Source organism: Plasmodium malariae (genome assembly GCF_900090045.1).
Source record: "Plasmodium malariae genome assembly, chromosome: 13".
Lineage (NCBI taxonomy): Eukaryota > Apicomplexa > Aconoidasida > Haemosporida > Plasmodiidae > Plasmodium > Plasmodium malariae.
In genome coordinates this window covers 146,049-164,047 of record NC_041787.1, presented here as the reverse complement: position 1 = coordinate 164,047, position 17,999 = coordinate 146,049, and the positions used below count along the sequence as shown (strand labels likewise).

Genomic DNA, 17,999 nt, shown 5'->3' with positions numbered 1-17,999 from the left:
GTGTCTTATTGAAATAAAAAAAAAAAAAAAAAAGTATTACTACTATTACAAAAAAATATATATGTATATATATACCCCCTATACTTCTACTTCCTTTATTACCATTGTTTGACATATAAAAAGGAGTTTTGCGCAAAAATTGTAATTCCTTTTTAACGAAATTTTTCTGTAATGGAAGATGAATATCTTCAGCGAGGAAAAAGGATACATGACTACAATAAAACACATGTCTCTTTTTTTTTTTTTTTTTAATATGTACTTTTGTTTTTTGAAACAGTTAAATCCTTTTGCTTCTCAAATAATAAAGATTCCATTTTCAATTTAACATTCTTTTCCTTTTTCTTTTTTACTTTTTTCATTTGTTTTTCAATGGAAGATACGTACTCGTTAATATACTCTTCTTTCAGATATTCTAAATTTTTTAAAATACTATTGAATCCTTCATTTGTTTTTGAGGATATACCTGTAGTCTTTATTCCTTCGTAAAATTCATTAATCATTAAAGCGCATGATCTACTAAAGCTAGCCATATAGCTTTCATCATTTAAAACATCTTCATTAAAACTATCGTAATTTTTCATCCATTCAATGCATTTATCATGTTTGATGATATCAATTTTATTAAAGCAAGCTAAAAAGGGTAATCTTGATTTGTATAAAACACTACATGCATAAAGCATGTTTGACATAAAAGTAATTGGCCTTTCACATCTGACGGTATCAATAATATAATTAATAACAACCGGGAAACTAACTGATAATGTTTCTAAAATAATATTACCGCTAGCTGACCAATTAAATACTTCGATTTGTCCTGGTGTATCAACAATTATATAGTGTAATTTATGTTTTCTTTTTTCTAATATTTCAATAACTTTGTCAAATCTAGTAGCAAATAAATTTAAACATGTCATTATAGCACCATTAGGTCCTAGTTTATATTCCTTCATCACTTCATGATATTTTATGCTGTCTCTTATATCTATGTTTATTGGGTATTGCACATATTTGACTGCGGGATCTAAATTCATTGTATACACTTTTTTTTTTCTTTCTACTTTTAAATAGTTATACAACGATCCAACATAAGTAGTTTTTCCACTACCTGCCATGCCGATTACAATTATAACAGTTGGCATATTTTTATAATAGTCCTTCAAGTTCTCGTTTTTGTTTAAATCCTCAGTTCCATTTTTGTTTTGCTTCATCTGGTTTACCTCATCTTGCTTCATTTGGTTCATTTCATCTTGCTTCATTTGATTAATTTCATCTTGCTTCATTTGGTTCATCTCAATCTCCTTCAATTTGTTTACCTCATTTTCCTTCTCTTCGTTTACCTCATTTTGATTTAATTTATCTATTTCACTTTTCTTTCCATTTAAAAGGTCCACTTCCATTTCTCTACCTTCAAAATTCTTCATTTTTCTTTCATTTTCATTTAAATTATTATCTTTTTTTTCGTCATATGTACCTATATTTTCATTTGAACTAACTTCATTATAGGTATATGCAGTACTAATATTTATACATTCCCTTTTTTGAATATTATCTCCGCAATTATCTTCTTTTTCTTCATTTATTTCAAAATGTTTAAGGTTTTCTTCTATTAAAATATCTTTACTTGGTATATTATCACTTTTTCTATCTTTTAAAATATCTGCGCATTTTCCATTTTTATTTATTTTATAATTATCAATTTTAATTGCTGTTTTTTTCTCACTGCTTTCTTGAATAATGTCGTTCCTTTTTTCCATTTTTTTAATTTGCAATTTTGCAAAAATGTATTTGTATTTACAACACGAGTTTAGCAAATTGGGAATATATTAAAAACATTTATATATTTTCCATTAAGCAAATATGTTAAATGTATATAATACATATATTATTCAATAATTATGTTTGTATTTAATAAAATAATTGAAGTTACTAAAAACAAAAAAGAGCAATTATATACGATTTTTTTTAGCATTAAACAAGTGCTTACTCCAACAAAAAAAAAAAAGAAAAGAAAAAAGGTTCATACTTTATTGAGAAGTTGTTTATTAATAAAATTAAATGGCGCTTATTTTATATTTTAACGCAAATTTTTTTATTTTTTTATGGCATTTTTATGATTATTCTGCAGGGGAAAAAATTAATAATAAAATATGAGAAGATGAAATTGAAATGTTTCTTACATTATATTAAAGAATAGCATAAAAAAAAAATAAATATTTTTTCGTATTTTACACAATAGTCACTATATTTTGTTTTATAAATTCATTGTAGATCTTTCCTTCGCACTTGTAAAATATATTTTAGATTAATATGATAATATATATCAACTTGTACAAAGAATAAATAAATGTGCTTGTATATTCCACAGCTTTATTTTTTTATCATTTGAGAAATAGCGAGAAAGAATGTGAAGATTAATTTTCATATAATTATTTTTTTGTTATATGATCAATAGTTAGGAAGAACAAGTTAATTCATAATTTGAACGAATGACTACAAAATAAGAATATTAAAAAAGATAATTATTATATTTTTTTATAATTTATGGAAACGGTTTTTTTGCCCTGTTATTTACATCTTAATTATGCATAAATTTTTTTATTTCTTTTTTTTTTGTGAATGTTTACATAAAATAAACGTGCTTTAAGATTTTTTTTCTTTGGTAAGTTTAACAAAAAAAAAAAGGGTATATGTTCTTTTATAATTAATTTTAATAATTACACATTTTGTGTAGCTTTGGGTTCGAGGTTGTAAATATAAATAAAATAAGTGAATAAATCTGGCTTAGTTTCGTTGTTTTACATAAGATAAATAATATATACGAGAATTGTGAAAAAATAAGCAATAATAAAACATTGAAAAGACGGAAATGATTCAATACCTTAGCAGTTTATTTGTATACAATTATAAAATTTTTGTACCTTACTAAATTTTTTTTTTTATTTTCAAGGATTTTGTACTAAATCTTTTATATTTAGTTCTTATCATGTAAAAAAAATGTACGAAATTTTCACTATGTTCATATAGGAAAAAAACCACATATATTATTGTATAATATAAACTAGTCTTTTGAGATCCACACACTAAAAATAAATTTTTTTTTTTGTAAATTATATTAACCTTCTTTATTTACTCTAAAGTGTAAGAAGAATGCCTCTTTTTTTTGTTTTTTTTATAAGAAAAACATTATTTTATCATTTTTAATAAAAATATAATAATTTGAAAAAAAAAAAATAATAAAAATTCTTAGTGGACGTAATTGCGTATTCAGATTAATCAATGTTTGTCTTTAATGGTTCAATATATTGATTTTTGTTTAAGTGTTGTGTATATAGTAATCAATAGTTTTAAATTTTATATAATTTTTTTTTTTTTTTTGGTATTACGCTGGAACGGATTCGATACTTTCAAATGTATATTAACTTTGTATTTGATATAAATAGGAATGTATAAGGCTACATAAAAAGTAGTTGTGTATCGAACTTCAAGAAATACGAAAAAAGATAGTGCATATTAAGAATAAATAATGCTAAAGATGCATATAATTTTTTTGTAATTTATATTAATATGCATGCATAAATTGTTTCATTAAACATTTTAGTGAAACTAAAAAAATATATGAAGACAAATACTCCAGATTCATCATTCTTAGGCTTATAACTCAATAACTATAAATAGAACAAATGATTGGTTCATGAAATACTTCGATAATTTATAATCTATTTTTACTGCTAAATTTTAAGTTTTATTTTTTTTGAGTATTAAAATCAATGAAATAGTTTTATATATTCCTAAAGATAGAAATGTCAAATGCTCAAAGAAAAAACAGAGCAATAAAACTACAAAGGGTGCATACATAATATGCAATTTAGGAGTTATTATATTAATTATTGATTTAAGGATTTACAGATACAATAATATAATTAATGTAACAGTAATTTTAACTTTTTTTTGTTTTTTTCCATTTTATTTATTGTTCAGTTTAAAAATGAAAATTAATACGTTAATGCGTGTAACCATATCCGTGATTTTTTCTAGTTATTTAATGTATATTTTATTAGTCAATTTAATCTATATAGAGAAAACAGAATATATATCAGTTACTACATTATGGACTATATTAAAAAATGTTGAAGGACGATATAAAAGAAAAATGCTTAGCGAAGAAATACGTAAAAAGAAAAAAAAAAAAAAAAAAAAAAAGTGTAAAAATATTAAATGTTGAAAATAATATATAACAGTAAATAAATAAATTAATAAATACTTCTTAGCAATATAAATTATGTTATACATTTTATTTTATTTTTTTTTAATACGTAGAAGTTGAGGAAAATGATGAATATCTTAACTCTTTCATTAAATCAAATTGTGTATTATTTTCAGATAATTATTTAAATATTATTGACCCTTCTACATTTGGCATTGAAGAGGTATCAAGAAAGGGATCAAGTGATAATAAACAAGTAACGAATGAAGAAAGAAACACTCGACAGTGTTGCAAATCTATAGGTAGATTATGTTCATATCATGAAAAACATAAAGGGGATTATTCACAAAAGGAAACAACTAAGAGCTCTACAGAAACGACAGCGAATTATATAGAAACAACTAAAGGAAAACGTCAAAAAATAATTCAAAAGACAAGTAAAGCAAGAAAAGGAAAAAAAGAATTTCAAGAAGATGAAGGTACGGTAAATAGAACAAATAGGAGCTATAGAAGTGCAAGTTCATCAAATGAATGTAAGGAATTAAGAAATAAAAGATTTGAAAAAAGGTTACCTATGCATACATACACAACTAGATATAAGTTAAAAATGGAAGAAAAACATGCAACGAACTTAATATCTAATGATTCTGAAACGGAACAATCAGAAAGAAAAGTCAATGATCCTAGTGAAAAAAAAGAGCCCGCAAAATATGATGAAACTACCTCCATTTCAGATAGTGCTAATGAAAATATATATACACCATCATTAGTGTCTAACAGTAATCTGGATGTATATTCATTTAATGAATATTTTGAAGAAGTAGATGAAGATAGTAACTCGGATACATCGTGTTCAGATGTATGGCATGCCAGTGAAAGTAATAAATCAACGGATTCAGAAACAGATACAGCTTCTGAAACATGGGTACAAAATATAATGACTGATGAAGTTCAATAAGAAATATTCTATCTTTATGAAGCAAGAAAATTATGCAAAACTTAATTTTCAGAAAAAAAAAATAAACTATAAACGAAATAAGTTTTATTTATTTGGAGATAGGATAATGGACGAATGCAGAAAGAAAAGAAGCCAAATTATTTTATTATTATTTTTTTTTATGGTAGGGGAAAAAGAAATTAATCTCAAAGTAACAAAGAAAATATAATAATGAAAAAAAAAAAAAAAAAAATGAATCTTAGTGTAATAATTTCCAAATTTTTACAAAAGAAAGTTGAAATATAGTAGAAAAAGGAAAATGTGTGTATTAAACACAAAATTTAAAGTACAATAAATATGAATAAGGATATACAATAATAAGAAAGATACAAGATATTTGAAAAACAAAAGAATAAAATAATTAACTCTTCTTCCTAATTTTACCAAAGGTACTTTTATAAAAAAGTTGAGATATTAGACAAAATATGGCCTTCGGGACAATGGTCATCAGGTGTAACCATTTAATCGGTTTTTACAAAATATATTATATAAATAGAAATATTAAATAATAATATAATCATTAAATGTCCTCGTTTCATTTATAGATTTATCAAATATTCCATGACGGAAAAGTTTAAATAGGAAAAGGTTAAAAAAGTATAATATAACCAAGGTGTTAGTAGAATATATATGCATATATATATATGCATACGCGTAGATTACCTAATTCTGTAATTTAATAGAAAGTGTTATCTGAATAAATAAAACTTACTTTTTACATATGTATATTTTTCTGACGAATGCATCATCTGAATAGTTGATAGGGGATACTAAAATTAATTGTGAGCGTTTAAAAAAATTAAAGAAATTTCCTTTTTTTTCTGTATTATTTACTGCACTATTATATTTTTGCAGTTCTGCAAAAGGTTAAACAAGGATTGTAATAGATTTATAATTTTATATCAACATTAAATAATATAATATTATGTAGAATTTTATATGTTTTTCGTAAACTTAAAGCCAATGTTTATAGACTTATAACGTTCGTACGAATTTTGTGTGTATCCTAAAATGTAATTCAAATTTCATCACTTTATTGGACCAAAATTTAAAGATATTAATAATGCATAATATTTTAAATCAAAAGTATTTTTTTTTTTTTTTTTTTCCTATATTTCTTTTAACCGTTATGTTGCATTTGATATCATTCTATTTATTTGTCTAGATTATAAAATATATTTCGAAAAGTAAATATGTTATATTTTTATTAAAAGGGGATGTTATTATGAATGGAAAAAAAGTTTTAAATCCTTTTCCGCAATTACATGAAACTATATTAACTTTTTTAAAATGTAGGAAAATAATTGTTTATCCTTATTTCTATTTTTTTCTAAATACACTTTTATGCTTCGAGAATGTAGGATAAAAATTTTTCCATACCCTTTTCCAAAAAAAAAGAAAAAAAAATTATTAGCATTTGGAACATTTTCCCATTTTAAATTATCATTATGTGTATCTATTTTTCAACATAAATTACGGTAAGTTAATGAATTGAAAAAGTAATTGTTTTTACTTTAATTCTAAAAAGTGTTTTGATACTGTTTCTAGTTATCGCATTTTACGATTAATCCTTTACATATTATATTACTTTGATATTTCATTTAAAAATTATATGATAAATTTTGTTAACGTTCAGCTTTGTTAAACTCGTGCTATAATTATTAATACATACATAAATTAATAAATGTATATGTATATATATAATTACATGGTTAAATTAAATCAACTCGTTATATCGCACTACAAATATATCTTTAAAAACATCTAGTAATATATCTGTTATATAAACTAGAAAATGTATACGATTAAAAAAATACGAAAATTAATATGAACTGTAAATTAATAACGCTTATAGCTAATTGGAAATTTTTAGATATATTGTCTCTTTTTGAGATTTGAAAATGTGTTTAACATATAAAAGTAAAACAAATAAAAAATAAAAAAAAGGAAACTATTAATAAAATTCTAAAAAAGTTTAAGGTACTATGAAATAATAAAAATTAAAAAAAAAAAAAAAAAGTACGCGTATATATATACATATGTGTATGTGTAAAATAAAAATAACACTAGAATATGTTTAAAACTCTTAAAATGAATGGATTGTTTAATTAAAAACACTACAAACAAAAAAAGGATTGTTACTGGTTAAGATAAAAATTAGATTCATTCTATCAAGGGTTATCCAGAATCTTCACTTTCAAAAGACAATTTTGATTTCCCCATTGATTTTATACCTCCTCTACGGGTCTTCTTTTTATTAATATCATGAAGATGGTGTAATCTAATTCCCCATAGTGTACATAGAGCCGATAAAATACTTACACATACAAGAGACAATAAAACTAGTTCATCCTTTCTTCCTTTTGCTTTAATGATCTCATGTTTTTTAAATGTTTCATAATCCAAAAGTTCAACTGGTATGTTAGCATAAACAAGGGTATAAGGTAATATCACAATTATGGATAAAATTAAAATGAAAAAACTTAATCTTTTTGAAACTTTCATCATGCTTATGTGGGTAAATAATTATGTATTTATACAAAAACCAACAGATAATTACCGTGTGGGAACATGCTTTATTGTATTAATTTATATTTTCTTATTTTAAATTTTTATTTTTCGACTTTATAAATTAAAACCTTAAAGTTAATTTTAATTTTTAATAACAATTAAATAAAATTCATTTTTGCTTTTTTGCTTTTTTGCTTTTTTTTTCTTTTATCTTTGTTAAAATTTATGCATGCATTTACATAATGGTAATACACTTTTTTGGGTTACAAAAAATTTTATGCTAAAATTTTTACCACATAACAAAACTCAGCCCATTTAGTCCACTTACGGCATTGTAGACGTTCATTTAATTGGAGTTTTAAATCAAAAGTTTAATAAAAACATCGGTTTTATGTGGAAAAAGAAATAACACGTATGAAAAAAGAGGAAAAATAACGTATCAAAAATGAACAAAAGAAAAGCGGGAAAAAAAATGCAGTAAAATCGCATGAAGATTGAAAAAAAACCGTAGATAAAAGAGTTTATATAGAATAAAACCAAAAAAAAAAAGAAAAACCCCAAAAAAAAGGAAAGAAAAACCAAAAAAAAAAGAAGGAAAAAAATGGAAAAAAAAAAAAAGGAAAAAAAATGGAAAAAAAAAAAAAAAAAGGAAAAAAATGGAAAAAAAGGAAAAAAAAAGGAAAAAAATGGAAAAAAAGGAAAAAAAAAAAAAAAAAAAAAAAAACAAAAAACAAAAAATACTTAAGGAAAATTACATAAAAAAAAGAAAAAAATATACAAAATATAAGAAAGTTAAAAAATACATAAAAAAAGAAACCCAAGGAACAAACAAATAATGAAAAAAAAGAGAAAAAAATATTTAGTAATTATAACAATTTTTTAATTATTATTTTTTTACATTTTAAGAGGTACTGCCATTAAATATGACTTAAACACATTATGAATGAAATAAAATTTTATTATAATGTAACACTAATACTGAAAAAAAGAATATCCTCATTCCTTTTACTCATGTGCGTTTGTATACATTAAATGCATATTTTATTTTTGCCATTCATGAGATATAATCAAAAGTACAATTACAAAAATAATTATGACAATGGACATTGAAACAAAAAACGTAAAATATCAAATATGTTTAAAATATTTAACAACTGTATTTAAACTATTAAATATTCTCAAAAAATATGCACTGTAAATGAATATATGTGTATTGGTGTCATTTTTTCCAAATAAAAAGATATATAACTTTTTAAATAATAATTTATATCCAATAAAGATATACGATTAAGCATTGTGTGATAACTATATAATAATTAGCTTCTTGAAACTACGTACAATTTTTTTTTTTATTTTGATAGCGCAGAACTTTGTTATTTTTAAATAAGCGCTTTCCATTTTAAAAATTATTCATGGAATTTGAATAATGAAATCTGCTGATTAAAAAAAGCTATTGTCAAATTTGAGAACTTATTTATGTAATATGCTATAAACACAATTAACATCAAAACTATTATATATATATATATATATACATATATTGTAGCAATATTCCATTTATTTTATAGGGGATTTCAAAAAAAAAAAAAAAATAGAAGTTATTAAATGAGTCCAATTGCCATTGCGTATTACTCTTTAAAACATGCGTTAACGTACATTTGTCCAATTATTTAAATTCAACATAAAGTGAAATTATACAGCTATATTTGAATATACAAAAAAATTGATAATTTATAAAACCAATGTTTTATTGGACATATGAAATAATTAAATGACTGTTATATCTAGTATGTACTGTTATTTTACTTTTTAGTTTTAACCAACATATAGAAAGAATACAAGTATTTTATGTACAATTATGAAATATTTTTTCCTGTCGAGTTTTTTATAACCTACAAATATACAAAAATAGAAATTATTATTTTAAAGCAAATAAAATATACAAGGAACTGCTTTAATTATAAATATCCTTAAAACGGTCGTTATTTCATAATTATTAAGATTTCATTAATTTGTAAAATAAAACTTTTTCCTTATTTCAAAAAGTAAAAAAACACCATCGGAACAATCTGTTAAAAATTTTCACTTAATTATGAGCTTCTGACAAAAAGAAAAAGAATAAATTCGAAGGTTCATTTTACAGATATAAAAAGCATTATTTTGTATATAATTTTGTATACATAACAATGTAACATTGAAAGGCGTTTAAAAATGGGAAAATAAAAAAAAACAGAACAGAACAGAACAGAACAAAACATTCTTGAATTTATTTTAATTAACTAAGAATGCAAACAACAAATCATTTAAAAAGAAGGTAGAAATAATTGTTTTTTGGGTTTAAAATATTATACTTAATGAACATTCTTAAGTTTTCCTTTTCTCTTTATATATGTATGTACATATGTACATGGAAGCATATGTATATATTTAATATTTTACTGCATTGCACTTTCCTCTATAATAAAAGTTAATACAAAAATGAAATATTTATTACCATTTCATTGGTAAACCTTGAATAAAATAATATGTACATATTTAAATAAGGAGTTGTACATTTAAAATTCTGTATTATTTAAATTTTCGTTTTGAGAACAATATGTTCAAAAATTTTATTTTAATAAAATATAAAAACTTGCATGTGAATTCACTTTAATGGAAAATTTTACATAGGTATAAATAATTATAAATGACATACCGTTCCCTATTATAATTAATAAATAAGTTTATTTTAATAGAATATATCAAGAGAGTATAATATGAAGGAACGATATGGCTTTTTCAATTTTTTTTTTTATTTAGAAAAGAATTTTGTACATTTTGTTTTTAATTTTTTCTATATGTTTTTATATGCATGCTTTTATTTAGTTATTTTCTTAATCTTTCCTTATATACCTCAATTTATTAAATCTTTAGCCCTTTTATTCTTGACTAACCATTTTCTTTCCCTTTATACGACACCATTTTTTGCTTACCCTCCCCATGGATCACTCGTATAAATGGCGCACCCGTTCCATTAGTAGTTTGAGGATGAATAAGTATTTTATTTACTATTCCTAAGCTTTGAAATATATTGGAAATAATCTAAATGAGCGATTTGCAATTTCATTAATTATTAATGTTCAAAGCAATCGTCGAAGTGTTCTGTGTTTATAATATACATGTACATACATATATATATATTAACTTTTGCATATATATCCTATTTTCAAGGAATAAATTTTTACATAGGAAGCCATATACGCAAAAATATGAAATTGCCACTTAGCTTTTATTTGAGAATCTGTATTGGGACAATATATACAATAATTAAGAAATATGTGCAATATATATATTTTTATCAGTAGAAACAATTATCGTTTATTAAATGGATTTTATAGGTTATTTATATGCAAATAAATCTTTGATTTTTAAGATTTTTACATCTTTGCACTTTATGAAAATATAAATGTAGAAATATAATAGTCCAAATAAGCATTTATATTTTATTGAAGTGGTTGTATGTATATTAAGCTCATATAAGACTGTTCATTAAAACATCCTTAATGAACAACTAAATTTGTATATATATATATTGTATGTATTTAATATAAATACTTCGAAGGCATGACTAAATAGTGTAAAAACAACTGTTAATTGTATTATCATCTGAAGGTTAATTTATGCGCTTCATACGTTATTTACTTTGAAAAAATTAAAATTTATATTTGCAGTTGTAAATGTTAGGAAAAATATAAGGAACTTTTATCTGATTAGCATTAATAATTTATTTTTTCATTTTTCATTATTTACTTTATTTCGTTCATCACTATATCATACTTGCAATACTTATATATTGCGAAAAAAGGATAAAAAAATATTTGAGATATTAAAAAAAATACCACATTGTGATGTAAATTCATTTCCCTTTTCGATTTTTCTGGTGCATACAATAATATTAGAACTAATGTTAAATAAATTTATTATTTTTAATACTTATATGTTAGATCAAAAATTATAAATAGCTTGTATATACACAAAATTGGTTGATTTGAAAAGATTTTAGTTTATTTAATAAAAAATAAAGGCACCATAAGTCATATATATGATTATTAAATACAAAATAAACTTTTTTATCTAAAGACGATATATTGTTGTCTTTTTTATCATAATTATTATAATTGCAATAAGAATTTATTATTAGATATGGTATAAATTTCCTTCATTTAAGAATTCAAGTTTATATTGTTTATTTTATAAACATTAGATGTCTAAAAAGATTCATTGGTATTATCCTTAATTTTTATTTATTTATTAAATATATTTTACAAAAATATAATTCCTAAGGGGCAATAATTAATTTTTTTAAAAAATATCTTAGTATTCCCTAATTATTATAAAATAATATATATTTTATTTTTATTGTAAGAATAGCTGTTATGCTATAAATATGTTTTCTTTCTATTTGATATAGAAATAATAATGACATAAGAAGAAATTATTTTATAAAATAAGTAAAGAATATATGGGTAACATATTTTGTTCCATAACTTTCATTATTATGAAGTCAACACTATATATATATACATATATATTTAAACAAATATGTTAATTAAATATATTTTTTTTCATTTTATATGTTTTTATGTATATTTTTCATAAATGTTTTCATACAATTTTATTTTTAGCTTATACATGATTTGTAAATTTGTTCCATCTATACATAGTATAATAACATTTAAAAATAAACAGAAATGTAGTGGTAGGTAATAATTATTATATTTATCAGTATATTATTTTTTTCTAAGATCGTAAAAAAGCACTTAATTTAAGTTTTCCTTTTTTTCCTTTTTTAATTTAAAAATATACATTTTTTTATTATGTTTAAATGATAATTTTTGTATTATATGTTTAATATATATTTATGTAATTTATTATAATAAATATTATTACTAATTGAAAAATTGTAATTTTTATATATAATTCATATTTATTAAATACATTAATTTAATTATATAAACATGCAAAAATATATATTTTTATATAACTTCGTTTTTAAGAAGTAAAATAAATTAAATACATTTTTTGAGAATACTTGGAGTTTCTTTCTAAACTTTAATATTTTATTTGTTTTACTTGTAAAATATATATTTTAAATATTTTATTTTTTTCGAATTTACAAAAAATTATTATAGTAGAAAAATCATTAATAGTATACATAAAAAAGAATATATGTATATTTTATAATTAATTTTAATCCATTTTTAAAAAGATATCTTAATTTTAATACAAAAAAAAAAAGAAAAAATAAAGAATAATGAAGAAAAATAATAATTTAGGAAAAATAATTCCTTATATTGATAATGGAAAGAAGCGTAATGTCATACACAACAATAATGGTTTGACATTAAGAAAATGTTATAGGAAAAATGAAATAAAAATTTTACTTTTAATTCTTAAGGTTTTTGTGTTTACTCTTTTATTTAGGACATGCCACTGTAGTAAATATGTAGGATAATATAACATAAAATAGGAATTTGTAATATTTGTATTCTTATATTATTATTTATATTCTTCTTAGAACTAATATTTTATTAATAGGAAAATAAATATTTATGTAATAATTATGTTTAAACAACTATTTTAGAATCCAAATAAAAGGGTATACGGCTTGGAGCATGAAAATGCTTGGGAGGTTAATCGAAGAAAATCAGAATCATCGGGTTCAGTATTTCCGTCAGGACTGAGAGTACGAGACGTTTATCATAAAAGAGAAGATGTAAGAGAAATTGATCAAAATGAGATAGTTAAAACAGAAATGACTGAGTATCTTACAGGAATAGATAATTTGAATAAAAAAGATATGTATAATTATATTAAGTCCAATTGTGAAGAATCAAGTTGTAGTGATATGAAGTTACTTTTTAAGAAGTTTTCAAAATTCCGTAAAGGCATTGTTGTTTTAGACGTTTTTGTTTTTCTTGTACTTCTATATGTTTTATTATCGGGAGCATTAATACCAGTTAATCATTTTTTGAAATTTTTTGTTCTTAAGGAGTTATATTATGGTATTCCGTACTTAATTGTACCCGTTTTTATAATTCTTTTTTTTATAAAATATAAGATAATATCCAAAATTAAAGGAGACGTTGAAAGCAATAAATTATATTATCCTTATTGAAAAATATAATAAGAAGAATTAGGATTATTAACAAAGATTTCTAAAATTTTAAATCTAAAAAGGATGTTAGCTCAAAAATCCCTAATTTTAATATGGTCACGTGAATTTATGTAAATATATTCTTTTTTGTGGATAAATTAACTATTAATTAAACTTTATATATGTTAGAATATTTTTTTGTATTTGTATTCTCTATTTAGCTATTTTAAAATGTTTTATTATCATAATTAAATATTTTATTAAACATAAGTGTTTCTTTTTTTTTTTTTTTTTTTTTATTTGGTGACATATATTGTAGTTAATATATTCTTATAATTATTTCATAAAATATACCTTTTTAATGAAATTTGTTTAATAATATTTATGTACATCAAAATATACATGTGCATAATCCGAATTTATTTTCAATATAACAATATATTTGGTTATACTGAATTAATTATTATTTTCGTTTATCAGAGTAATAATAACTTATCTAGCTTGATATTCTAGTATTATATACCAATTACAGACCTATAAAATTTTATCTTTGCTTTTTATTTTTTATACATATATATTTATATATGCATTATATGAGAACTATTTGAATACTTTGGAAAGTTCTACATATAATTGTATAAATTCAAAATTATTATATATATTATTTGATCTATTACTTTTTCATTTATCATTTAAATCTTAATTTCTAGTAATTTATGTTATTCTTTTAATCTTAAATATATCAGTTAGAAAATTGAATATAGATATGTATTTTTAAACATTATATATCATTTTGGTTAGCCAGTTATGTTGAGACAATAAATATATATCTGAAAATGTACTTGTAATCAGTTTAATTTTACTGTATTCAATATATGGAACATGCAGAAGTGTAATATTTAAAAGAATAATTTAAATAATCAATATTTATAATTTTAATTATATAAATAGTATATTACTTTTTTATAATATAACATTAATCCGGTATATAAGAATAATTCAGTTTTTTTTTCTTTCTCAAGAATGTAATATTTAAATATGGGGAATAATAATAACGCAAGTGCATTTATATTATCAGGAAAAAATATATATTTCCATTAAAATAATTGTAATAATTATTTAAAAAAATATTTTTAAATAGTTATAATTTAATTATTGCTTAAAAGCACCATAATATTTGCTTTTTCCATAATCATGAATGTGTTGCTTTTGTTCAAATTATTTTTTTTTTTTATATAAAAGGTAAGAATTAACTTCAAATTAGTGGAAGAAATACCACATTTCATTTTTTTTTTTTAAATTAAATTCACCCTTATGAGGTATTTTTATGTAACATATAATTAAATAACTTTGTATATCGCGTGCATACATGAAAGATACTATAATCTTAGTGTTACAATGAAGAAATATATATTACAGGAAATTAAAGGAAATTCTTTTTTTAAAAAAAAAAAAAATGAGAGTAATGGAACATATAAGGAGGTGAGAGTTACAAACTATATGATAATTCAATGGGAGAAAAAATTAATTTTAGTGATCGTTACATAAAATATTTCGCTGGTATATTTAACAAAATAAATTTTGCAGGGATAACGATAAAATGTATATAATATTCAATATGAAAAAACTTCAGGAATAATTCATATATATATATATATATATATAATAATAATAATAATAATAATAATAATTGAAAAAATAATGTGTAATATAAACGTTATTATAACGATTCAGTAGTCATTGAATTGTTACTCGTGGAGGAAAAAAAATAATTTTTAAGAATTTAGATTATTCATTAAGCATTGGAATTATATATTATTTACTATATTATTTTAGGGTTAGTAAGATGTATGCTTTAGTTGATATGTTGAAAGCGTGATTAATCGAAATTAAAAAAAAAAAAATTCTTCCCCAGGTTACTAGAAATTGGAAAATGAATGAATTATTATGTTAAAACAACGACAAATTAATTTCTTTTGAAAATAAAAAATGTCATGAATTATTATCATAATGATTACATGAAAAAATACAGATTTTTTATTTACTTTAAATATATATATAAATATCATTGTGTTAATACTAGGAATAAATTAGTTAATGAATGTAAAAAATATTTTTTTTTTTTTAAATAAAATTAAACTAGAAAAAATAAGGGTTCTTAATAGTTATGTGAAAAATAAATATTCTTCTATTTTTATAATAGTAAATCATGTATATATTTATATGAGTTATAAAACGTATGTGAGAACATTTTTGCTACAATATCGTTCAGATAGTAAAATTATTTATTTCACTATTTTTAAGAATTAAAAATGTCATTTAACTTGTTTTATATACAGCTGTTAAATAAACTAAAATTGGTGATATATAAATATTTTAAAAATGCATATTTGGTTCATCGAAATAATTATCTATCAAAGAGAAATATAATGAAAAGGTAAGAGCACTGTAATTTTTTTTTTATTTGGGTAAATAATAGATTTTTAGTGTTTAAATAAAAATACTTTAATTTTTTTTTTTTTTTTTTTTTTTTTGTTATTATTTAATACACTCTATATTTTATTCTATAATTTCATTTTTTAGAATTTTTTTTTTTTGATACAATATAGTGCTTAACATTATGTCAAAGAGAAAACGTTTTTCATTACTCTTAATATTTGTGTTTTATTTTAGCATTAAATATTATTAAAAACAATGCAGTTGTGAATTTCATTTATATTATTTTCTAGTTTTCTTTTATCATAGAATTTCATATGTGCTTTGCTAACACATTGTATTAATGAACATATTTTATGTTAATAAAAAATGATACTTAAACGAGTATTTTTTTTTTTTTATTGATATATGACAATTCACTTAATAAGTTAATTAGTAGAGTAATCCAAATTTTAAGGATATATATGAGCATACAATAAACAACATTAACTATAATTAAGTATAGAATTTAAATCTTTTATTAAAAGAAGTATATCTTATATATGCTTTTAGTTATATTAGATCTAAAGAATACATTTTTCATTTTTTTTTTACGAATGCGAAACACACATTTATTTAAAATAAGGAACATATATATATATATATATGTAATTTGTAAAAAAAAATATATATTTATTTATAAGAATTACTATATATTTTGGTCCTGTATTTTTAATATAAAAATAAATCTTCAAAAAACATATATATATCTTGATAAGATAAAACACAATTTGAACATATGGTAATTGCATCTATTTTCCAATTGCATACGTTAATATTGTAAATTATTTTCCTTCTAATATAAAAATAATTTTGATAGAATGATTAATTAGTCTAAAACCTTTTTTAAAAATATATTATAAAAGTTAAAAAATTTCTTACAAATGTAAAATTATATAAAAATGATAATTTATCTATATAAAATGTATGTACATGGTAAATGCTTTATTATGTATTTCATTATGTTATGCTCATATAAAAGATATATCAAAAAGATAAAAAAAATGTATTATTCTGAATAAAAGAAAACATATTTTGTACTGGAATAAAATCATAAATTTTGTGCATGTATGCTTAAATTATTTTGATTATTTTTCTTTTAAAATGGAATAAGTTTTAAAATATTAAACAGACATAAAATTCTTTCAAATAAATCATGTAAAATTTTAAGAACTATAAATATAAATGAATAATACGAAGTAGTAACGAATAACCGAATAATCAACATTCATAAAAAATCCAAGAACCACAATAATAAAATGATACTTAATATCAAATAGTGTATGGAGACAAGTATCTAGTGAAAAAATAGAAAAAATTGAATAATAATTATATATATGTATATATATTCACGAACGAAATAAGTTAAAAGGAATACATAAAATGTTATAAATTTTGGAAATTATTTATTTTGTTAATAAAATAAATGAATGTAAATGTATTTTAATTAAGTATTAATAAAACAATAGAAAAGGGTAATATTATTTAAAGACGTATTTTCAAAAAAATTTATAATATTATATATATTGTATTAAAATTTTATGTATTCTTTTCAGTAATATTCTTTTTATGGCGTGCATTAACATCTGTATAAAAATATCACTGTAAAATAATTCTATGTACAATTTCCCATATTAAATCATCGACAACTTATAATTAAAAAAAAAATTTTAATA

General features: G+C 21.1%; 4 protein-coding genes across 4 annotated transcripts; 2 read left to right on the top strand and 2 right to left on the bottom strand.

The window, feature by feature from the left end:
• Positions 1 to 248: 248 nt before the first annotated feature.
• Positions 249 to 1,754, bottom strand: PmUG01_13011800 (XPA binding protein 1, putative; the record flags this gene model as incomplete). Its single annotated transcript, XM_029007079.1, has 1 exon — positions 249 to 1,754. The coding sequence occupies one exon, from the start codon at positions 1,752 to 1,754 to the stop codon at positions 249 to 251; it is 1,506 nt and encodes a 501-aa protein (XP_028863504.1).
• Positions 1,755 to 3,985: 2,231 nt separating this feature from the next.
• On the top strand, positions 3,986 to 5,162 carry PmUG01_13011700 (Plasmodium exported protein, unknown function; the record flags this gene model as incomplete). The annotated part of the gene is made up of 2 exons (XM_029007078.1): positions 3,986 to 4,169; positions 4,318 to 5,162. 2 exons carry the CDS (start codon positions 3,986 to 3,988, stop codon positions 5,160 to 5,162), a joined length of 1,029 nt encoding a protein of 342 aa, XP_028863503.1.
• A 2,217-nt stretch (positions 5,163 to 7,379) lies between these two features.
• LSAP1 (liver stage associated protein 1, putative) lies at positions 7,380 to 7,706 on the bottom strand (the record flags this gene model as incomplete). Its single annotated transcript, XM_029007076.1, has 1 exon — positions 7,380 to 7,706. One exon carries the CDS (start codon positions 7,704 to 7,706, stop codon positions 7,380 to 7,382), a length of 327 nt encoding a protein of 108 aa, XP_028863502.1.
• A 5,299-nt stretch (positions 7,707 to 13,005) lies between these two features.
• PmUG01_13011500 (uncharacterized protein) lies at positions 13,006 to 13,869 on the top strand (the record flags this gene model as incomplete). The annotated part of the gene is made up of 2 exons (XM_029007075.1): positions 13,006 to 13,149; positions 13,336 to 13,869. The coding sequence occupies 2 exons, from the start codon at positions 13,006 to 13,008 to the stop codon at positions 13,867 to 13,869; spliced, it is 678 nt and encodes a 225-aa protein (XP_028863501.1).
• Positions 13,870 to 17,999: the final 4,130 nt, after the last annotated feature.